The following is a 24,303-nucleotide window of genomic DNA, read 5'->3' on the forward strand; positions in this document are numbered from 1 at the left end:
ATAAAATATCGAATATAAAAACTAAAGTATAATATATAAATATTTGTCTTATCAACCTGCTTTCTTCTTTATCATGCAAAATACCACAGGACTCCATGCACCTTGAACCCCATCTTAAAAACTCCTCAATCCTGCATCAGCACTTTACAAATGAATAACTCCCAATGAACCTTATTGAATCTTATTGTATTTATTGTATTTTAAGCAGCGGACACATCCTCCTCCAACTGCACCAGTTTTTACTGTATTAACTTTTATTCTGTATTTTATATGGTGAAGGGGGGTCATGGGTTTTGTTATGTTCTGCTGTGTTTGTTTTATTGAATCTATTGAATCTTAATTCCATACACGGGCCACAGACATCTACCTATGTTACAGTTAATAATAAAACTAGCGCATAAGATTAAAATGTCCCACGTGTAACATCGCATCTTGCATTAGATTATAAATGTGTTTCTTTGGATAGAAACAGGGAAAAAGCAGCAGTTGTGAGTGAAATGCTCAGATTTGTATTTAACATATAATCCTGTAAATTGCTGGAGGATCTGTATCACTATCTTTACACCATGGAACTAAGATAGGATTATTGAACAGGCTGAATATGAAACGCGTCGTGTTATTCGTAGACTTCTGAGCCACAGACAGAATCCGAGCAGGAAGTGAAGAAAACTTCAGTTTGACCTTCAGATCCGAAGTTAGTGCGCGTGACCGTGGCAACGCGCCGTCGCCGTGGCTGCGCTCACAACTTCTTCGGAGTCAGGTAAGAAAAGTCACGTGAGTTTATTTCCTCTTCTTCTTTGGTTTTATTAACGTGTTTAACGTGTGTATTTAACCGTAGACTCGTCCTCCGCTGTCCGAACGCTCTCTGTGTCTGCGCAGATTTCACAACAGGTGGAGAAACTACGTCAAGTTTAACGTCTTTGCTTGTGACGTCACGGGTTAATATTCAGTGATTTCAAAGTTAACTTGAAACTTGAAAGCTAAAGAAGCAGCGTGTTGTGATGTGATGGAGGAGAAAGCACGTGAAGTTTAACGCAGGGAACATAGAAGTGGAGCTTGAGTGAAAACAAAAGATGGATTTCTGCGTTTTATTGTTAATCAGAGACGATCTATAGACGACATTTGACTTGTTTGATATCTTATTCATATGGTTAGATCGGGAAATGTCTTAATATGTCTTCATTTCTGAGAATAATTCAGCTTTTTACAATTTTGAAAAGCTTCCATATCAAAATAATAGGCAAACGTTTCAATTAGTCATAGTATGTTGATGACTGTATATTCAGAACATCATTTTAGAGCATAGGACAGGATGGAGAATAGCCCCTGTGCCTTCTCAAAGTCTTCTGCCCTAATTAAGTTGCCAACCACCAGCAGATGTTAGCAGATGTTAACCAGCAGCAGATGTTAACCAGCAGCAGATGTTAGCAGATGTTAACCACCAGGCAGTTGTTAGCAGATGTTAACCAGCAGCAGATGTTAGCAGATGTTAACCAGCAGCAGATGTTAGCAGATGTTAACCACCAGCAGATGTTAGCAGATGTTAACCAGCAGCAGATGTTAGCAGATGTTAACCACCAGCAGATGTTCTGGACATGTCTTCAGTTGTGCACCTCAGCAGCTGCCTTTTAATGCGAAAGAAAAAATCTACAGGAAATACATTTTTCTCTATTGCTATAAAATATCTTAATCAGTAAAAGACAGTCCCTCCTAATTTGGTTGTTGTGTTTTATCTAAGTCTCTTTTATGTTAACGTTTTAAATCACATGACACCCTTTTCCAGGGCATGGTGGTCTCTGTAGAGAGGACCTGCTCCAGATGTTTATATAAAGTATTTAAATATAAAGGACCCATCCTAGGTTAAATAAAAACTACAATTTGTACAGTTTAGATGAAGCACACTCGTGAAAATATCGCTAGGATTATTTTATAAGCAGTTTCTGCTAATCGATCCTCTTCACCTACATCTTACACACTGAACTTCAAAGGCCCGACCTGTTCTTTGAGTTTGGCATCATTCCTTCTCATTTATTTCTTTGTTCGGTTTATTTGCGGGAGGCAACATTCATCAACATCCACCTACTGTTGGAACGGCATCTCCTTTGAAGATTCCGTAGGTTTTACATCCAAGGACAATGAACCAGTAGAAATTAGTCTTTGATCTATGTTAGTGTGAAGTGACCCAAATTAAACTAAACTGAACGACCAATGTAAAAATCAATTTGCTTGATTTATTTATTTTTCCTGTTCTAATGTTGGATGGTGACACAAAGCATGGGGCGGGGGACCCTGCTGATGGTCTTCAGCTGACTGGTGGTCTTCAGCTGACTGATGGTCTTCAGCTGACTGGTGGTCTTCAGCTGACTGGTGGTCTTCAGCTGACTGGTGGTCTTCAGCTGACTGGTGGTCTTCAGCCTACTGATGGTCCTGATGGAAAGATGAGCATCATCTGGGTTGGCTCCTCAGAGGGGGGATCCCGTCAAATCCCCTTTCAGACCGGTGGTAGAGACGTCACACGTTCAAGAACGCCTAAGAAGAAGACCCCCCCTCCGCTAGTGACTCTCCCTCCCCTGTGCACCAAGACCTCCTCTCTCCCCCCGGTGTTTGTGAGTCGGCCCCTGTTCAGCCGATCCGCCCTCCTCCCCAGTCCCCCTCCTGACAGAGCTACATCAGCGGGGGGGCCTCCTCATCACATCGCCCAGGTCGGACCCAGGAGACCCACAGAGGACACAAAATGGAAAGTGCCTCAGTTGATGCCGTCCCTGACTGATACCTCACAACTAAGATATCCTGCTGGGTTGTTCTCACTGAGGTACATTAAAAAAACAATGTGCTGATTTATAAATTATACAGTCCTGTATTAATTTTGTAATAAAGAGCATGATGAAATAGTATGGCGGTTGAGTGTAACAGGCTGCGCTGTGTCTGCTGCAAATACACATTCTTTCCTCTTTATCCTTCTTATGTTGTTGAAACATCTTCTAGAAACGAAAATGACCTTCTCTGTTGTTTACTCTGCTTTTAATGTCTCAGTGTCACGGAGAAAGATGAATTATTAAAAGTTACAGCTCGTAAGGAGAAGAACCAAAAGGCTGTAAAAGGTGGAAAAGCGACCAAACCTAATAAACATCCACTGACGGGACAAGATGTCTTTAAAATCTTATCTCAGAAAGGACACCAGGCAGAATTGAAGATTTATTACCTGAAAGAAGCAGATGAAGACTCTCACAGGTACAACTGAATATTCACCCTCCTGTAATTCCATACCTCTAATGATCCCTTCATTTACTAATTTATGAAATGCATTACAGTATGAATAAACATTGATGAATGCTCTTTGTCTTCAGACCCTATGACCTGGAAGTGGTCCAGTTCGATGAAGCCGGCTCAGAGCATTACGTCTTCTCCCCCCTCTCTGTGCTGCATGTGACAGAGACTGGTTACAGTGGAGTGGTCAGTCTGGCCGAATGGAACCTAGAGTCCGTGTTGTGGACGTCTTTGCAGGAAATCCCATTTTTCAGGGACTTCCGGCTGCAGAAGACTTTCACTTGGTAACTCCACACAGGCTGTCATTCATGTCCGTCTTGCTACTGACGTCTTTGTCTGCTTCTCATTTGGCCCGTGCTGATTTATTTTTTCTCCAGGTGGAATAGAAATGTGCGCAGGATCGTCTTTCAGCGCAGGTGTGAGGCCCTGGAGGACCAGCTGCTTGTGGCTGTACCTCAGTTCAGAAGTTCTCTTCATCTGTTCGCCAGGTAAGTTGGAAGCAAGTCACAGGTCTCTGAGGTGCTGCTCTCCGACAGACTCTGACCTCTGGACATCGACTCTGACCTCTGGACATCTTCTGGGAATCTTCTGGAGGGGTAGTTTGTGGGAATGGAAATGTCCAAGTCAGTTGCCTCTGTAGTAAAATGTCTGGAAAGTTCTGTTGGAGGAAGTTGCCGTGATGATGTTAGTAACATAGAAGATACAAACAAAGATGTCATCAGAACTCGGGAGCTTTTGGGAATAAGGGCTGACACTAGCTTCAATGTGGTCACTTTGCTCTTTTGGAAAATGTCCCGGTCAAATTTTCTTCAGAATTCGTGTCTGTAATATTTACAGAACTATCAGACGTTAAGTGAATGGTTCTCAACCTTCACCCTGTCTCTATCTCAGCCTGACTGAAGATCTGAACCAGACCCACTGGCTGCCCCACGACGAATCTCAAACCTTCACATTGATGGACTTCAAGAACGTCCTGATGACCAGGAATCGAGAGGGTCTGCATGTTCTGGAGACGTTATCACAACATCGCACAGCCATCCTGAACGCGGTACTTCATTGTTTGTTCCTGATAAAATACTAAAATATGACAACTCCCACAATTGAGAGTGCTGGAAAGAACTCATATTTTTTATTCTAACTGAGATCGAAGACTTTATTTCCCTGGAATCATCTCTTGTAATACTCTTCTGTCCCCAGGTGAAGGAGAACTGCTATAAGTCGCACCAGGAGCTGCAGCTACACATGAAATATGCTAAAAAGCCAAATCAATGCTACGAACCCATTCACCTCCACCTGGCTCACAAGCAGGACCTGGAGAAGGAGTTGGCTCGGTCGGAAGCGGCTCTGCAGAAACTGGGGATCTTTGGTTCCCTCGTGGATCGGATGATTGTGCAGAGTCTCGTCTCAGTCATCCGTCAAGATGTCGCATTGTTTCTCAGCAGTTTTCTGAAGGTTACACAAGCATTCATCTAAGAACTATTTTCCAGTGTTCCTCGATATGAACACCTGTTCTGCTAGAAAATAAATAATGCTGATTCAAAACATATTAGCCCCCTTATTTATGTCTGTAAGGCACATCTGTAATTCACAGTATGTTCAGGTAAAGCCTGCTCTTAAGCTTTAACCAGAAGAGACATGCATATGTGAAGCAGAGTGAAATTAAAAATAATTTCATTAGTATTTCACTAAACAAAGCTGTTAATGTGTTTTTTCTTTGTTTGTTAGAGAAATAAATCTCCACTGGTTAGTCTCTTCTACACGGAGCTGTGTTTCGATGCGAGCAGTCAGCTGACTGTGGCCCCCCCGCTACGTCTGTTCCAAGAAGCAGTGAGTGAAGCACTGCTGACCGTTGGCGACTCCATTATTCAGGTAACTTACACATTTCCAACATTGAAATTAAAGCTTTACCTACAGTTGTGGGTACTGGGTAGTTTTAATTAGGTACTGGAAATTGACATTACAGTTGGTCCCCATTAACAGAAATGTACAGTAGCCCTTAGGTGAAAATTACAATAGCAAACCACAAAACCCAACAAAACCATTAACTCTAAAAGTTTACATATGTGTTCGATGGTTTGTGTGTGTAATGCGACAAAATTTGTTAATAGTATTCGTTTGCGTATAGTGATCATCTTGGTTCAGGATCTTTCTAAGCCGTTTCCTTTCATGTGAAATCATGTTGCTCTGAAACCAATAAAAACCCAATTTTCAGTAATGCATCAATCATGTAGGATTATGGTTTGCATGGTATTGAAGCAGTGTTGTAACTTTGACCAGTGTCTGGACCGTGAAACCTTTCTTCTCCGGTAGATGTGCGACACTTGTGGATTCTTCTTGGAAATCAGCAGCAGGCTGGACACCGATGACGATAGTTCAGATAGTGATCAGGATTCAACTTCTGACCTCGGTTGCATTGAACCTCCCTCTATCACAGGTATGATCCTTATCACGGGAGATGATCCTGGTCTTTCACAGAATTCTTCAGATATCTGACATCAGATAATTTGACAGTTTGTTGACTTAAATATGAAAATGTTCATCAATCCAAATCCAAATGTTGTCGTTCCTGTTTCTACGGATGCACATACGTAATACATGTTGATCAACAATTTTAAAAGTGATGTATCCGTGTGTTTTAATTTCCAGGAGACAATCAGATGAGTGGAGGAAGGCGACGTCGTAGAAAGTTTTGCTGCTTGCATCTGCTCAGAGATCAGCCAGCTCCCGGTCTGGTGCTGTCCATGGTGCAGGGCAACGCGGTGCATGGCTGCTTCCAGCCGCTCTCCAAGGCCCAGCTGGAGTGGCAGATCAGGATCAGTGACCTTTCAGAAGACGTTGAGAGAGAGACGATGAAGATCATGAAGGTGAGTCTCACTTTCCAAACCCGGTGATTGTGAAGAAAGATGCACATCATCTCATATATTTATTTATTTATTGATTCTTAGGAAGCTGAATTAGAAATCCTGCAGCTGTGTGAGAGCAGCACGTTTCTGGCGGACAGTCATTCGTTCATTCGTCAATGCAGTCGAGCCTTTTTGGAATCCATGAAGGGTCAGCCTGCTCTGCAGTACGAGGAGCTTATTCTAAAGATCCGCAGCTGGACTCAACAAATCAACCTGGTCCCCTCATCGATCTCTACCTCCAACCAAGTGTTCATAATCCACTGCGCCCACCTGAAGGAAACTCTAGGTATGAATGCGTTTGATTAAAGTTATTATATCTCCTCTGCAGACACGATTCCTATTCGAGGAACCAGGAAATCGCCTCTGTCGTCTTTTCATGGTTAAAATAAAACTAACTTCCTGATCTTAATGATAATGATGTGCTCGTTGCGTTTGTTTTTATCTCAGGGCGCCAGCTGAGGCTCATTGAGCAGAAGGTGCTCCGGCAGCTGGTTGAGCAGATAAAGCTGCGGTCAGAGAACCTGGTCTCAGACCTGGAGAAGACCACAGCCCAACTCAAGACGGAACCAATACACCTGGATGACTTCTCCAAATATTCTCTCATGGTACAGAAACTCTTTGAACTGGAGCTACTTGCATGAGAAATAAAACATCAAAACACACAATAGTTACCACAAAGAAAAACACCCCAAGTAGTTATCTTTACCTCAACATGGGAAGGTGATGGGGAATTATAATCCGCCTGAGACTCTGGCTCACACGTTCACTATGACTGAATTATTCATCCCAAGGGCTCTGCCTCATCAGAGCAAATGTGTTTTGAATTTATATTTCCTTCTTCCAAGAATGATCGGGTGATGCATATTCTATTCAGGTCTTTAGTGCTTTTGTTTGAGGGCACACTGGGGAAGGAACACTTGTGTATACTTTTGTAAGTGGCATGAGTAAGGACTCCAGTGAAATCTGGTGATGATGAGAGTTTGTTGGTTGTATTTCATCAAATCGTTCATTATCCATTCAGAAGACACAAGAATTTTCTCTTTCTTCTCCAAATCTAAGAGGTGTAAACATGCGTAACGTTTCCAACCTTAAAATCAAATCAAAACATTCTATACCTATAATCGATGAGGCTAAAGTTAAATTGTTTTGGACTCACAACTTAAGAGATGAATTAATTGTATGATAAACTGTTGAAATAAATGAATAAGTGATGAAAACGTCTCTCTGCAGGTGACGGAGTCGTGGAGAATGCAGTCAGACACACAGAAGCAGTTGGTTTACATCCACTCGCTCCAGGACACCGTCAGCAGGACCTTCAGACAGATGACTGAGCAGGAGCGCACTCTGGAAGAAAAGGTCTGCAGGCGTAGAATCATTTCATTAATAACCACGTCCGAGGGATTTCTTCTTCTCCAGCACTGATTCTGTTTGTGCTCTATATTTAGATGCTGGGCCTGTGGGACTGCTTAACGCCCGTCTTGAAGGAGGCAGTGAGGATTGTGTGGAATCGTCTTCCCACGGTGGCACATGCATTGGACACGATGGTCCCATTTTTGGTCTCTGACCTTAAACGTACGGTCTCTAAAGCTACATGTGGACCCTCCCTCGACCCAGCACAGAGCGTCAAAGAGACGGCCTCCAAACTGAAGAACATGTGGACTCACGTGCACAATCTGAATGAAAAGCTGGAGGAACTTAACAGGATCGGTCAAAACCTACACGGTATAAATCATGGATATAGATAATTTATAGATTATAATGATAATTCTATCAGAATATAACGTTCTGTTTGCTCCTTTCAGAACCGACCGTGGACTTGACCTCTTTGACCCTGGATATTCAGAAGATCACAGCCTGTAAAGACTTGTGGGAGCTGGTAGCTGCGTACACAGCATGGACAGAAGAATGGAAACAGCTCAGTGTCAGTGAGGTAACCTGTCAAAACTCATTCTGCTTATTGATAAGTTGGCTTCTTTCATTTATTTGGAGGACATAATAGGTAGAATATTGGAAATCACACCATATATCATAATAAATACATGTATTGTGCGAATTAAAACACATTCAATTAAAAATGTTCCATCAGGTTGTGGTGTCTCAAGGCAAGGAGAAGATTGCCAAGTGGAAGGAGCAGGCTCTGTCTCTAACAAGCATCATTCCTACCCATGATGCAGTGCTGCAGGAGACTTTAGGAAATCTGGAAAACTTGAGCCATCAGCTTTCAGTTGTGGCCCAGCTGCAGAGCCCCACTTTGAAACATAAACACTGGAGAGCTATTTCTGAAGGTCGGACTGAGTTCAGATTGTAATAACATAAGAATAATTTGTGAACGATCTAAAATGATGAAATCACCTTCCTTCTGACAGGCATGGGCAGACTGTATGTCCAGGAGAAGAAGGTCACTGTTGCTGATCTCATCTCTGAAAAGCTTCAAGATCACCAGGAGGTCATTAGCAAGGTAAGACTAGGAGAAATGTTCCATTCTGACAATATTTTGTGCCAGAATAATGATTTATTGAAACTCCACAAATTTTGACTTTCTCAGATATGCAGGGATGCGCAAGCAGAATGTGACATGGAAGAAACGTTCAAAAAGCTTCAGCTGGGATGGAAAGCAAAGCTCTTTCAGCTGGACAGATTCACCCACTGTGGTTTGCAGATTTGTCGGCCACAACATGGATTAACAGAAGCAGAGAATCCCACGGAGGGCATTGTGTCCAGGCCCCAAACTGCCGGTCGATGCTCCTGTGAAGAAATAAGATTCACCATTATTGGTGAGCCTCTGAATAGCAAACTAGGAATTAACAGAGATGTCCTTCTAAACAAGCTTATTGGATTTTAGCAGGACCACTTCTCTCATAAATGTGGCACTGCTTGCCTTCTTGTTTTGAAAGATTTTGGCTAGTTAGGGTTTATTTGGTTCATTATTGGCTTGCACACAGCATCGCTCTGGTTTGCTTGAGGCCCAGATCTGGCAAACAGGAGGAAACCGTCCCAAGTGCCATTATTCCATTTGGTACAGGTGCTGAATGAAAGTGTCATGTTTTGCTCTGTTGTTTGCGGAAAATTGGTTTAAAAATAACCATTCTGCTCACAACTTTCTCTGTTTTCTTCCCACTCAGGTCTTGAAATACACTTTGCTGAGATAGAGAATGATTTGTTGGCTCTGTCCATCATGTTGAAGTCTTCGCACAGTCTTGACTTCAGGCAGCAGCTGGAAGAGTGGGTGCAATCTCTGCAAGATCTCGGTGAATATGACTTTCAGAATAGGACAGATTTTCTCTTCTTGTCCCCAACTGCAGACATAGTTTGAACTGTAAGAATTGAATATATTTCTTTGCTGTTTCTCTCAATATCAATAGAGAACCTGCTTGATTTATTTGAAAGATTCCAGCAAATATGGACCTTCCTGATGTTGAATGAAACGTTCTTGAGGGTTCAACGAGTGGATCTGGTATGTGTCCTCACCAGTCAAACGTTTGCAATGCCAAGAGTTTATATGTCATGACGTGGGATTTCTGTGTTTCTTCACAGCTGGAGAAGTTCAAACCGGTTGATGAGACATTCAAGGAAATCATGCGCGGTACAACAGGATTCCCTGAGGTGTTGAGATTCGTACATTCCACAAACACAAATGGGAAGTTTCATGGTAAAAGTCTTCACCGGATACTCATTGGTGGTCTTTCTACAATGGAATCCATATCCAACCAGATGGGGGGTTACCTGGATGCCTTCCGTGAGAAGTTTCCAAGACTCTGGTTCTTGAGCGACGTGGAAGTAACACAACTACTCTCCTTTCACCCAGTTCCTTCCAAGCTGCTACCCTATGTACGCAAATGCTTTAGAGGGATCCACTCGCTTGAACTGCAAAGTGAAATTCCATGTGATACAAGAGATGGAAAGCCTGACGGGGTTTCATCTGGAAGCCACAGACTGATGAAGGTGCTGGGGGTTTTCTCCAGCCTCCAGGAGCACATCAGCTTCCTGTCTCCTTTAAAATCAAACCCTAATGCCTTGGACTGGTTTTGTCAACTTGAGAAACAATTAGAATTGACCATGATGCAGCTTGTAAAACAATGTAATGTTGCTCAATACCAGCTTCAACAATCCTGTACATACCTGGCATGTGACGAGAAAAGCTTGCTTCAATTTGAGCATGGCAGACAAAATATTCAATGTGTGCTGGATCTGCTTACTGAGTTCCCTCTCCAGTGTATGCTGGTGGCTGAGGAGGCAGTGTGGTCCAGTTTTGTTCTCAAAGCTCTCAGAGAATCAAGCCCGGTGAAGCTGAGACATATAAAGGCCTACAACTCGGCAAAACTGAAAGGCCTTTGTCGTTTTATAAGAGACAGAGGCACAGGGGCAGAACGGGAATCTCTGGTTTCTAGATACATGATGGTGTGTCTGGGCTCTTTAGTGCATCTTACAATGAATCATGCACAGCAACTGGCTCATCTCATGGAGTTGCGGTCGGACCCTGAGTCATCTTACGAGTGGCTTACCGCGATGAAGTATCATATAAACTCAGAAGATCAGAGTTTGAAATGCACAGATGATCCGGTGTGTTACGTTGATGTTTTGGGCCATCGCCTCCAATATGGCTGTGAGTACTTTGGTCCAGAAGACTTGGTGATGGTGCAAACTCCTTCTACAGATCGGGCAATACTGGGGATTCTCCTTGCTCTGACAAGCTACAGATGTGGGTTTGTGAGCGGACCCTGCATGTCTGGAAAGAAAAATACTGTGCTCCAGTTAGGAAAAGCACTGGGGCGGCAGGTTGTCACTGTGCAGTGTTATCCAAGCATGAGGCTTGATGTTGTCCAGCAGATGCTGTTCGGTGCCCTCCAGACTGGAGCGTGGCTTCTGTTTGACTCTTTGGATTTACTAGCACAAGGGGTCCTATCGTCCCTGGGACAGCATTTATTAGACATTCACCAGTCTTTCAATGGGTTTACAGAAAATGGGAATCAAAGAGTACACAATGAGCGAGAGGACCGGACTGCCGATGAGGTCGTAGGATGTACAAAAACTGATCCGGAGTGTCGGATGATACTCGCAGGGAAAGAAATCTCTGCAAACCTTAACTACGGATGTGTTGTCATCTCTTCAACGCGCGTCACATTCGAGCTTCCAGAGAGTCTGCGATTTGCAATGAGACCAGTGGCGTTGACCCATCCCAGTTACAGGATCATTGCAGAAGTTACGCTGACTTCCATTGGCTTCTCAAATGCCATGCCTTTGAGTCAGCGTCTGGTGTCTCTCATCAATCTGGCTCAGGATTGTCGCTGTCTGACGGATTTCAACACCGACAACCAGAGCTGCTTTCTTGTTGTCCTGAAAAAGATCATCTCTGCGTCTGAGATACATTTAAATCAAAGTGTAAGACAACAACAAATGTCAGATGAAGCTAGAAGAGCAGCTGCAGAAAACACTGACCCTGTGTCTCCTGAAAATGTGTCTGACAGAGATCCTGATCCAACGTTGCACCGTTCTCGTTTGTTAATCATACAGAGCTTGATGGAAGAAAGAGCCCTTGTAGAAGGCATCATTTCGGTCTTGCTACCTGCTCTTTACGAACACAAAAAAGCCTTGCGGTTTTACACCATTTTCAAGGATGCTTTCCCCACAGCATTGGAGTTTCCTCTTTTCCAACAATATTTTGAAGAAGAAAAAAACATTAAACTGAAAGAAGCAATTACAGAAGAATTGCATTGGAAGCAGCTGCATCCTGACAAAGAGACCATCTGCAACGCTCTCACACTCTACCAGACTATGAAATCGTCTCAGGCAATTTTGCTCATAGGCCCTTCAGGCAGTGGAAAAACCACCTGTCACTCTGCTCTGGCTGGAGCACTTGATAGTCTGGCTACCAAGGCAATGGAGAATATGTTGGTAAATGACAGTGTGACAGGAGAAGAGGCCCCACAGGCAGATCCACAGATCTGGAACTCAGTTGATACTGTGGTTTTATTTCCTAATGCCATGTCCCATGAGGAGCTATTTGGTAGATTCTGTGAAAAGAGAGGATGGCAAGACGGAGCTATTGCAAAAGTGGTGAGAGATTCAGGACGGTGGGAGCATACACGTTCTAAACTGTTCAACAATAAGAGGAGACGTGATCATACACCAAGGGCCAAATGGCTGGTTATGGACGGAGAGCCTGTTGGGCAGCCTGGCTGGTTAGATTACTTAACAACTCTGTGCAACCCCGAGGACCCGTTCCTCCTCCTCTCATCTGGGGAGAAACTGGTGTCAACCCAATCCTCCCTAAAGCTTCTCATGGAGATCACAGACCTCAGTGATGCATCCCCCTCTGCAGTGACCCGCTGTAGCTTCATTCATTTTACAGGAAGTGATTTGTGGAAGGCTGTGTGGAAGAAACAAATGGATCTTCTCCAATCTGAATACAAACTGGATCAAGGAACCTTGAAAATGTGGAATCGTCTAGCTGAAGATCTTTTCTCCAGCACTCTTGGGCAGATGGTGTCAACCTCTGCAGTCCAAAGTGAAGAACCATCTCTCAACAGCTCGGCCTATGGACTGCAAGAAATTTCGTCATTTGGTCGGATCCTAACTGCCCTCCTACAAAATCTAAGGATCCAAGTAGAAAAAGCTGAGGCAGATCTTGAAGACAAAGCAGGTATACCTATTGTTCATTGTCTTATAACCTTGTGAAAGTAATGTAGTGGTTTTTATCATTTTAAAACTAAAAATTGTCTCTTCAGATTCTACCGGTACATCAGACATCAATGCACAAAGTCAACTCACCAGAAACCTCTTTCTGTTGGCTTATATTTGGGGATTTGGCGGACATCTTTATCCTCGGTAGGATATCTTTTAATTGTTGTTGTTAAAATATATGTATAACCAGAACGTCTGTATAATAAGTAACCAGTGGCATTCACATGTGTTGGTTTTTGTTTCAGTCACTGGCCACACTTCGACTTGATAGTTCGCCAGGTGCTGTTTTCCTGTCGGTACAACATCTTGGTTCCTGACGACGAGAATGTGTTTGAACACTTTTTTAACCTTGACGGTAAAATGTGCCCCAAGAAAACACTTTTGACAAACTCCATCACTCCCAAGGTTTGTCTTAAACGGTTCATCTAGTGACAATTCCATAAATATGGTGATCACTACATTTGATAACTTACAACTGTCTTAATTGTTGGAACATAGTTTGGGAAATACACCTTTCTACTGAGCGTCATGCTGGAGGCAAATCAGCCAGTGCTGCTCGCAGGGGAGCCCAGCTCTGGAAAAACCAGCCTGTGTCAATCTTTGCTGAGTTTTGACAAGCCACACATCAGCCTGACAGCCAGTCCGTCCCTGAGCTCAAGAGACCTGCGCACTATACTGAGAAACATCAGCTGCCCGAGGTACTGTCAAGATCCTGTGGGATCTGCGACCAAAGAGCAGAGACTTCTTCTGTTTGTGGATGATTTACACGAAGTCCCCTGTGGTGAGTACGATCATTCACCTCAGATGAGCGAAAATGCTTAAATTTGAATGTGAGTTTTTAGAACCGTAATATTTGTGCTTCTTGTTGATAGATGTCTTTGGGAAGACATCGTCTGCTCTAGAATCTCTACGACAGAGCATTTCAAAGGGACAGATTCTAACCTTAGATACCTACCACTTCAAGCCATTGTGTTCTGGACTCATCAGTTACATGGCTACCTGTTGTGCCTCTGGATCGGGCCACTACCTCTGTAATGGGTTATCCTCCCGGCTGTCACGCCTATTCTCCATCTTTGTCCTCCCAAGCCCCTCTACAGACATCATACTGTCTGTCCATTCTCCAAGTCTACAAGCTTGGCTCAAAGGAACTCCACTTCACCTGAGTCGTGAGGACATGGCACGTTGTGTAATCACGGCGACTAAAACTCTATATCACGCTGTATGTGAGCAATTCCAGCCGAGTGAACAGAGGCCCTTCTTCATGTTCTCCCATCATGACCTGCAGAAGGTGTTTCAGGGGATGTACCTGTGGCAGCCAAGCATCCAAAACATACAGACAACGCAGGATAAGGTCGTTGCTCTCCCTGGGTTTCCTCCCGACCTGCCAGAAACAGAAGCATCGGTTTTTCAAGTAGCACATCTCTGGATGCATGAGTGCATGCGTACTTTCCATGATAGATGCTCCGAGGACGAGAGCAAAAATCTTGTGTCACTTATAGCAAAGGTTGCAGCAGCAGAGTTTGGCGTTAGATTGGACATAGCAGGCACCTGTAGAGAAGTTCATCAGAGTCCAGATACATTAAGTCTGTCAGCAGAGCCAGAACCAGCTGCCCAGTCAGACCTGAAGGAAGACGATACACTGCCTGAGCCTTTCCTTTTGCCTGAAAACAATTCTTCAGAAGGGGGAAACCTAACAACTCACCCTCCGCAGCTCCAGATCCTTCAGCACATGGAGGAAACAGTGGCTGGGCTTGTATATGGTCCAGAGCTCTCAGAGACCTGGAGTTCAATGGATCCACAACACAGCTCTAAAGGGAGCTTTTGTTACAAGCAGCAAGACCTTGATGCAGTTCTGCAAAAGCTGCCGGCTCTCCTGGACCGAAATCAAGACGACAAAGGACCTGACGTTGATAATAACTATATAACATCAAGATACATGTTGCACAGACAGAGAGTGAGTCAAGTGTTACACATACTCCGAGCTTTGCTCATGCCTAAAGGTCACGGAGTACTGATTGGCTCAGACAAGGGAACAGGACGTAAAACCGCTGTACGTCTGGCGGCCGACCTGACCGGCTACCCGCTGATGGAGCTACATGCAGGTAACGAGAGCAAGTTGCACGAAATCCTCAAAGAGGCTGGGAATCAGTCGAGAGTGGATGGAGTTCATGTCATCATACTGGTCCATGAGGATATCAGTCAGTCTGTGAGAGATGAACTGTTGGCGGCAATGGAGCGCAGAACCTTCCCAGCGCTCTACACGGAGGAGGAGCTGAGGAACCTGGTTTCCAGTGTGATGGACGTGACGAGGTCGAGACAATACCTCATGGACAGTTGGCTGCTTGAGAAGTAAGAGGAAATACTCAAGAGATATTTTAATTCTGTCTTATTGAAGAATTAGACCTTGAGGGACATTCAGTCAGTCTTTAGTGTCCTCATGTACTTGTGATGTGAGAGTACTTATATTGTTGGTATATTAATGGTAATGTAAAATCACTCACTAGAATGAGCTTATAGGTAAAAGGTTTAGGTACCTAGTCCAAATTTCTGGAAAATGTAATGAGTGTACTTTGTAAATCATATATTTATAATTTTTTATTTTTTATTTAAGGTACTTGAGCAAAGTACACAAAAATGTGCATGTGTTCCTTATGATGTCCTCCACCAGCGATGGAACCCACGTTACCAATGTGAGTATTTTCTTTGAATTATTTATTATTATTTTCTAGGTCACTCTCTATCTAGCTATCTTTTTTTTTTTAGTCCTTGTTGTGTATTCAGTGTTGTACACAAAGTGCAGTCCTAAATGTAGGACTTTGTTTTTACGTTCCAGAAACAAATGACCAAGAGCCTGAGTCTGAGCTGCTGCGTTGAGTTGTACCAGCCGTGGTGCATCCAGTCTCTAGCTGGAGTTGCTGCTCAATTTCTCAAAACCAGTCCCCACAAAAGTGAGTAACTTCACATAAACCAGTCTATTCTCACTTCAATTTAACCTTTTTTTACTGACAATAATATTTCTACACTACACCCTGACATGATTTCTCTATTTTATCTTTGATTCAGTGGAGATAGACGGCTCACTGACCGGCCTGTCAGTGGCTATGGCAGGAGTCCATCAATCTGCACGTCGGTATGCGTCTGTCCTTCTCAAAGCTCAGCCTTTCAACCCTATGACCTACATGGAGTTCATCTCCCACTACGGTTTCCTCTGCAAACATCTGCTCAAACAGAGGCAGGGACAAGCCAACAGGTGATCAGTCCTTCTCTGGTATTTGAGTCGAAGGTCTGAATCGTATTTTCTTTACACAAGTCAAACCTAAACACATATTGGTCTATAACACATTTCTTTCTTTTCAGAGTTGCCTTTGTTTTGTCTCATGTGGATGTTTTGAACGCAACAACTCTGCGGAACAAACTGCTCTTAGAGATTCGGAGGAAAAAGGTTGCTGAGACCCAGCAGGTAATCGTACAGCACTTCAGCACCAGCAGCTTCAGTGGGATCAATACTCTGTTTTCCTGTTCTGAACTTCATCAAGGATATTTGTCATATTTTTGGGGCTTTTCCTTTTTAGGTTAAACATTATGGTAAAGTCCCCAAGCTTCATGTAAACCTCAGTTAGTATTTTAATTTTCATATTTATAAGAAATCTGTTTCATTTAACCATTAAAGCTTAGTTGCCCTACTCTTGTTCCTGCAGCGCGAGACAGATCTCAAGAAAGCTGTCGATGAGCAGACAATCCTGTTTGAGGAAGTTCAGACCAAATGTGCGGAGGTGAAGATCAAGCAGCTGGACGTGGAGGAACGGTTTAATGAAGCTCAGAACCAGGTAGATAGATCATCTGTTTTATTGGCATCCAATCCCGTGTAAATAGCAGATCATTAGCATTTAGACATTTAGAAGAAGAGTCACTGAATCTTTTCTTCTTCTTCCAGTTGATGCCTGTGTTCCTGTCATGCAAGAACATTCTGGATTGCCTGGATTTCTCCGACCTGGAGGAGGTGCGTCACTACAGAGACCCCCCCGTTGGAGTGGTTATAGTCATGGATGCCATTTGTCTGCTGTTCAATCATCCACCCGGATGGGAGAGCGCTCGACTACTTCTTAGACGACCCAACTTTTTTCAAGTGAGTAAAAAAGTTAATGTAATTTTGGAACAGATTTTGTTATGTTACCTCAGAGTTAGCAACTGTCAGCAAATTAAACACAACACTGTAAAATAACAAGACACACACACACACACACACACACGTACCAGCCACTTAGTTCAGTCATTGTTCACAGTTTGTGTTGTGTAAGCTTTGGTATTGTCGTATTGAATTCTTGCTAAATGTTTGGGTTATTATATTGTATCTCCTTTCACCAGGAGCTGGAATTCTTTGACCGGTTCACGCTGACACAAGGACAGCTGTGGCAGCTCCGCCAGATAATCACCAGTCCTGAGTTTGTGCCAGAGTCTGTTCGAGATGTGAGCAAAGCCTGCGAGTCCCTGTGTCGATGGGTCCAGGCTTTATATGGATACTACTCTCTGCGACACCAGCTGCTGGTCAGGCGTCAGCTGGAGGAGCAGGACAGAGAAGTGCGAGCTCAGCTGCACCAGGCCAAGCGGCACAAAGAGGAGGCTCACCATCATCTGGCGGATTTGAAGCGTCAGCTTCAGTTGATACAAAAGCTCCAAAAAGGGCTTCTCCCGAAGCTGCATGAAGCTGAGAAGATGGACAGAGAATTTACTGCAACTGCTGAGCAGTTAGAGGAACATGTCCGAGACTGGAGAGCTGCTGCTGAGGTAACACCATTTTCCAACTGTATAGTACATGTAACTTTAACATTGGATATTTTATTTATTTCATTACAATTTGTCTCTATTTTCCCTTCAGGAGGCAGAGTTACAAAAACACAACTTAGCGGGAGACGCCCTGGTCCTGGCTGCTGTCGTGGCTTATTTAGGCCCCTTTCCTCCTGATGTGCGCATGGAGCTACTAACCAAGTGGAGGAAGCTGTGTGAGACAGGAAGCATCAACCTGAACCCAGAGGACCCTAGAACCTCTCTGTTTCCACAGTCACACCCTGCACCTCCTTCTCCACCTCCGGGTTTTCCCATCCCTGTTTTTGAGAGGCCCCAGTTTCCTCTGGGTCGAGCGTTAGGTCTGAGCGACCTGCAGATCCAGAACACTGTATCTTCCAGACTTGTGGTCCAGCTGTTGCTGTGGGGCTACAGAAATACCCAGTCTCAGCGCTGGCCTCTACTGGTAGACATCCAGCAACATCAAGAGAGAAGCTCCCAGAGCTGGTTCATCACAGGTGGGTCCTGAGACAACTTCTGAGCTGGGGATTTTGGTTTCAGCCACCTGAAGTCTGTCTGTTTCTTCTAAAGAACAGGATGACTTGTAAACTGTGTACAAAAAACTTAACATCACAAGTGTCTGCTCTTCAGGTGACGATATGGATCCTGAGACTGAGTGTGGGATGGTGATTTGTGCCGATGACCCAGAGCTGCTGGGGAAACTGGACCAGGCTGCTGAGCAGGGTGAATTTCTACACTAAAGAGAATAATCCAATATATTCAGTGTCTGTTTTCACCCTTAAGTCTATCCAACCATTTTGTTTCTGCAGGTTTGAGAGTCCTGGTAACTCGAGTTGAACAAGCAAACCCCAGTTCTCAGCTCCTTGACAGATTGGCGCCCCCTGCTGGTTGCTGCCCTCCAGGGATAAAGCAGCAGGCTCAACCTCCCCACCCTGATTTCCGCCTCTTTCTTAGCACTCATGTTCCAGTCCGAATGCTCAGCACTGGTAAGAACGATTTGTAGAGTCAATATGTACAGGTATTCTCTGTTAAAGTCTTTTAACAGGAGTAAAGGATAGGTCTAAAGGGAATGAATGAAGATTTTAGGGAGTTCTTGCAGTTGTGGTTTCGTGGTTTTTAATTTCTATCCTTAGCTGTTTGTGAATTTGACTTTTAAAAAGTTTGATTCCATTTTATTTTTCTGTTAAGTAGGGCTGGTTTGATATGACTTCAAATCAAAATCTCAATTATTTCCAGCTTCTTCCTCCATTAAGTATTAATGGAATCAAAATGAGCAACATTAAGTCATCATTTGGAAACTCTGTTTTCTTAGCTCGCTCTGGATTTGTCATCGATGGGAAGATGAACCAACTTTTCACAGACGATATAATATCGTGTTAAGACAGGATTCTTTATAAGGGCTGTTTGCATAAAGAGCTTGATCCTGGCTTAAACAGTAATGATCTCGACACTGGACATTTAGGATATGATCTCTCTTAACTTCCAAGCAGCGAGTGTTTATCCCTGCTCTCGTTCCTCAGAGATCCATCCATCCATCTTGGCTCGAGTCCACGTGGTCGACCTCTCTCTGGGCTCGGAGGAGATGGAGGAGCTGATGCTGACGCTGCTGCTGCGATCTGAGTGTGAAGAGCTGCTGATTCAACACCGACGGCTGCAGAATGACAAGCAGCTGCTGCAGGAGAGACTAGTCAGAGAAGAGGTGACTACACCAAACAGATACTAAAGGCCCTGTGCACTGTGCAGATTCATCTGACTGATTACCAGGAGCTGTAGTCTGACTGTTCATGTACATCTGGGCACTGAGAGTGATTTAAGGATTATTTTAATCGAACTGCCATGTTTTATGCAAAATCTGATTAGATATATGCTCGTAGCTGCTGTTGACTTGTCCTCATCTCCTCTCAGGATGCTCTGATGAACCACATCCTGCAGTCGAACGCCTCAATGCCGCCTGCTCCTGATTTTCTCCCCATTGCAGCCGTTTTTCAAGAGGCGATGAAAAACCTGCGGGCGGAGATCCAGCAGCTGAGCGAGGAGCTGGAGCACCACGAGGCTCTGGTGGCTCCCCCCCGACAGATGGTGAGGCTGGCTGTCGCCCTCTACCAGGCGCTGCAGGAGGTGACCCGTCTTTCCCCCACCTACTTCTTCTCCCTGCGTGGATTCATCACAGTTATGCAAGACGTCTTCGTAGAGAAGGACAGGCCGGTAGTGTCGTTTGCCATCGGAAAAGTGCCAACAGGCATAAAGCCAGAGATCACAAACAAGATGGTTTCCCAGCTGCTGCTCCAGTACAGGCCTCTTCTCTTCAAGAGTCATTTCTCTGTTCTGAAGCTGCTGGTGTCTGTCGCTCTGCTGCAGCACAACCAGCTCTGCTCTGAGGGCGAGAGGGGGGCCTTCCTCAGGGGCCTCCAAGACATCGATCTTCCACCCTGTCCCCCGTCGCAGTCCACCACCCCTCTGCCCAGCTGGACCCCCCCTCAGATACACCCAGAGCTCCTCAGCCTGGAGAGGGTCCCGGCCTTCACAGTGCTGCTCTCCTCTCTCTGCACTCACCCCACTCAGTGGCAGGAGTACCTGCGCTTCCCAGCCTCCACTGTGGGGGGCGCTGTCCCCTGTCACTCACACTCCCATCTGTCCCTGATTCAGCGGGCCCTCCTCTGGAAAACCTTGAACCCGAACCGCCTGGAGGGACTGGCTGACATGATCTGTGCCTCGCAGCTCTGCCTGCCGGTTCAGACAGTGAGGTCTGAGGCCCCCCACACCGGGAACCCAGGGTCTCTCTCACGGTACCTGCTCAGACACGAAGGAGCCATCACTCTTACCCTGCCGAGTCCAGGAGGAGACAACAGGACGAGTACTCGGCCTCTTCACTTGATAAACACTCTGGCAGACTGTGTAGGAGAAGCAGGGGTTAAACCGGAGGTAACACACCATTTTATTTAGATAGATAGATAGATAGATTACTTTATTCATCCCCGAAGGGAAATTAAGTCGTCATAGCAGCCGGTACATTTGAATACAATAAAATAAAATATAAAATATAAAACATTGTGGTAGAAACAATAAAAACAGAAACACAAGATAAATGGGTAGATAAGGTGCAGTGGCAGATGATGGTAAGTACTGATGATATGATGGTAATGTTATTGTTACAGTATATATATAAAAAATAGTACAGTATATATAGTATATAATATATATTTATATATGAAAGTAATTATACCAATATAATAATAGCAGTATATAGTAATAATAGCAGCAACAGTTTATATAATAATAATAATAATAGCAACAATAATAACAACATGTACACATGTATAAATATGTGTATATAGACTTATCTATACAAAGAATATATAAAGAGTATGATATAATATATGATATATAGTACGGGTATAAATATAAGTATTTGGCGATACAATAGATAATATGATATACTATGAGTGTAAGAATATTTGTAGACTGAGTGTGCAAAAGACAATATTATTGTATAAAGTGATGAATTGAGACAGGTATATTTAGGTCAGTTCTGTGATGGTGGCTCTGACAGATAGACTGATTTAGTTTTAACCTAATAGCAGTTTACATAAATGCAGAGCTTCTTTAATATTCATTTAAAATGTTTTGTTTTCAGGTAAGAGTCATTTCATTAGGGGCTCTGTGTGAGAGAGAAGTCCTCCTCTCAGCGCTGGACAGAGCAGTCCACCACGGCCACTGGTTAGTTTTCAGCGACTGTCATCTGCTGGAGCGATGGGATGATGAAGTCGTGGCTCGCCTCAGTCAGTTCATCTCCTCTCTCAAAGGTAGGAGTCGCTCTATATTGTGTTTGTATCATTCATGAGCATGAAGTCCAGTCTTTAGTGTGTATCTGCATCTGTCTGCTTCTCTGATTACCTCATTGTTTCACAGAAGAGCCAGGCCCCACTCCCCCGGGCGTCCGCTTGTGGTTTGTAACTCAAGAATGTGCATCTCACCACATACCAGGTAAACGGTTCTATTTCCATCTCTGCTTTGAATGGGTTAAGTTTTCCTTTCAAGCTCAGAAACCATGGATAATTGCTTTTTGTATCATTGAGCAGCAGCAGTGCGAATGAGCTGCCTGCCTCTGGTCTGTGACTCCCCCTGGGATCTGAAGGAGGAGCTGAGCCGCTCGCTGCATCAGGTTGTCTCCATCACACAGACTCGATCCCCGTCGGGGGGGACGGCCGACCACATGGAGCTCCTCCTCCGCTGTGCCGTCTTCCACTCCGTCCTGCTGCAGAGACAGACCAGTAAATACTTGGGCCAGGGCAGAATCTACAACTGGTGAGGAAACCGGCTCAAATAACGTCTACTGCTAGTTAATGTAGAGTGGAACTGTTGTCTCTTTACATATTTCTATATTTGCAAGCTTGAAAACAATTTGGATTAATGTGTTAGTTGTTCAAATGGTGGATATCTACTCATGGTTAAAGAGTTTATACTTGTGGTTTGTCTCTAGGGACCAGGGCGACCTCCTGGCTCTGGTGGAAGCTCACGACTCCATCAGCCGTCTCTGTCCAGTCCCGACTAAAGCTCTGCAGTATATCGCAGGTGAGGCAGCATGAACATCTGAGCCTGTCCCTCTGGTTCACTTCCTGTTTGCCTTAACCCTGTTGTCCTTTTCATTCTCAGGCAGCCTGGTGCACGGCGGCCATGCGCTCGACTCTGCAGATTTGGAGCTGGTGGAAAACACGGCCAAGGCCTGCCTGAGCAGACTGTCCCCCCTGTGGGGCAGAGGACCCCACGTCCTCTCAGACATCATCAGGAACCCCGGGGAGTTTGGTAACTACAACACTTTCTTATTGTCACGTATCCTGAATAGTTTGATGAGCTAATTGATCAGAGAATGAACTGGAGAACATTAGGGCAGACAATCTCCAGAACATTCAGCAGGGGGGGTGGCACCTGGATAGAGAAAGCAGGAGGCAGGACATCACACAGTCCTCTGTGTAAATCACGTGTATTGACTCTGGTTTTGTTTCTTAGCCTCAGATCTGACCGGATTGCTGCAGATCCTGGAGCAGGGTCTTCAGGATGCAGCGGACATCAACGACCCGGCCGTGCTGGGCTTCAAAGCGGATGTGGCAGCCGAGATGATCAAGATCAACAGCCTCAACTTGAACGTTCTGCTGCAGGCCTCCCAGAATCCCCTGGGAGCAGCGAGGAGTTCACCTGACACCTTCACCAGCAGCCACGCCAGAGACAGACTGCTGGCTCTGAAGAGTTCCCTCACAAACAGGAGGGACAGCAGAGCTAGAGAGGCAGGAGCTGGTTCCCACGGCTCCCTGAGTGTCTTCCTCCGGGCGGAGTGGGAGGAGCTTGTTGACACCGTGTCCTCACTCCTGTCACACTCTCAGCAGCCGACCTCCGCTTCCCTCGCCGCCCTGTCTCGCCTGGAGAGGAGGGCGGAGCTGCTCAACGCTTACGTGGAGCGCACCAACACCTCAGATCCACCGGGGGCATACCGACTCGCTGCTTTCAGCAATGCCAGAGGATTCCTGGTGGCACTGATGAGGAAGGCGGCTCGAGTAAATCTCAGATATTTAAGTGATGTAGAACTGCATTATCAGGTAAATCAAGACTCAAGTGACTGGAGCCCAGTGGATGAACACATGTTAACTTTAACTACAGGATGGAGATTGATGGTTTTCTTGTCCCTGCAGGTTCTGAGTGACGGCAGGTACCCGGATCCCCCCCCTGTGGATGCTGTGTATCTCTGTGGCCTGGAGCTCAGAGGGGCATCGTGGGACCCACAGCTGGGAGCCCTGCAGGGCACAGACTCTCCACAGCCATGCTCCCTGCCCCTTGTTTGTGTCACGGCTCACGTCGGGAGCACGACTCACACCCGAGATAACGTTCGAGTCCCGGAGGCGTCTGTGTCCACCGCCCCTCAGTTACCGGTCCACCGCTGCCCCCTCTATCTGGATGAAGGGCGAGAGCCGGGAGACTCGGGGCTCTCGGACGCTCACATTATAACTAAGATTCCCCTTCTGACCAGTTTAAATCCAGTGTTGTGTAGTTTGAGAAGAGTGAGGATAGTGAGTCTGCTCTGAAGTGTTAATAAAAATAGTTACACATCCCATGGGATCTGCAAACAAATGAAAAAGACACTTGATTTTATTAAAGTTGCATAAAATGTTCTCGCACACGGCGAATGAGTTTTTCCAAGCTTCCTCAGCACATGGATTTCTTTATGTCCTCGCTTGAGAAAATCAAATTTGAGTTGTGAGTCAAATATTGTTCACAGGTTCTTGTTTGTGGGAGTTTTACATCCTGGTTTATGATGCTGGGGAAAATGTACCCTGTGATTCCTCAGGTCATTTGCAGATACTGTGTAATGTCTGTTTGTAAATTTGGTTTGTTGTACTCATTTGTACAACTTTAGATTTTTCAATTAAACTGTTGCACAAAGTCATTATGACAGTTTCTCACACTTTGTCTGAAGTAGCAGAAGTTCCCTCATCTAAATAAAATGGACTCAATCTACTGAAAGGTTTAAAAAAAATATAATTAACCAAATAACCTCAGATAACTTTAGTCAAACTTTTCAAAAAGCTCGTTTCTTCAGGAAGTTTATCAGAGTTAACATTCATTCAACTGTTGATTGATGGATTTAGATGTTGAGGCT

General features: G+C 44.7%; 2 protein-coding genes across 3 annotated transcripts in view; both read left to right on the forward strand.

The window, feature by feature from the left end:
* The window catches only part of LOC133953635 (extracellular serine/threonine protein kinase FAM20C-like), a 33,044-nt gene that overhangs the window by 7,286 nt on the left and 1,455 nt on the right, over positions 1–24,303 (forward strand). The gene's annotated exons all lie outside the window — the stretch shown is intronic.
* LOC133953636 (dynein heavy chain domain-containing protein 1) lies at positions 272–24,090 on the forward strand. The gene is made up of 43 exons (XM_062387661.1): positions 272–2,812; positions 3,034–3,231; positions 3,348–3,551; positions 3,645–3,755; positions 4,159–4,315; positions 4,465–4,719; positions 4,993–5,136; positions 5,578–5,701; positions 5,914–6,131; positions 6,213–6,456; positions 6,618–6,775; positions 7,401–7,526; positions 7,616–7,892; positions 7,973–8,100; positions 8,257–8,455; positions 8,537–8,628; positions 8,716–8,944; positions 9,293–9,418; positions 9,533–9,624; positions 9,705–12,810; positions 12,896–12,995; positions 13,097–13,256; positions 13,350–13,632; positions 13,724–15,200; positions 15,463–15,541; positions 15,685–15,799; positions 15,915–16,101; positions 16,209–16,311; positions 16,550–16,678; positions 16,786–16,977; positions 17,217–17,636; positions 17,728–18,151; positions 18,285–18,377; positions 18,464–18,640; positions 19,175–19,353; positions 19,560–20,576; positions 21,289–21,457; positions 21,564–21,638; positions 21,734–21,959; positions 22,135–22,226; positions 22,308–22,457; positions 22,662–23,245; positions 23,339–24,090. Exons 1-43 carry the CDS (start codon positions 2,253–2,255, stop codon positions 23,726–23,728), a joined length of 13,569 nt encoding a protein of 4,522 aa, XP_062243645.1. The 5' UTR covers positions 272–2,252; the 3' UTR covers positions 23,729–24,090.

This window comes from Platichthys flesus, chromosome 5, assembly GCF_949316205.1.
Source record: "Platichthys flesus chromosome 5, fPlaFle2.1, whole genome shotgun sequence".
Taxonomy (NCBI): Eukaryota; Metazoa; Chordata; class Actinopteri; order Pleuronectiformes; family Pleuronectidae; genus Platichthys; species Platichthys flesus.

Excerpts from the sequence above, each read along its gene's own strand:
- LOC133953636 (XM_062387661.1), top strand. The coding sequence starts at position 2,253 with ATGTTGGATGGTGACACAAAGCATGGGGCGGGGGACCCTGCTGATGGT. Across the intron at positions 4,720-4,992 it reads TTCTCAGCAGTTTTCTGAAG|AGAAATAAATCTCCACTGGT; the intron begins GTTACACAAGCA and ends TTTGTTTGTTAG. Across the intron at positions 18,152-18,284 it reads CCAGAGCTGGTTCATCACAG|GTGACGATATGGATCCTGAG; the intron begins GTGGGTCCTGAG and ends TCTGCTCTTCAG.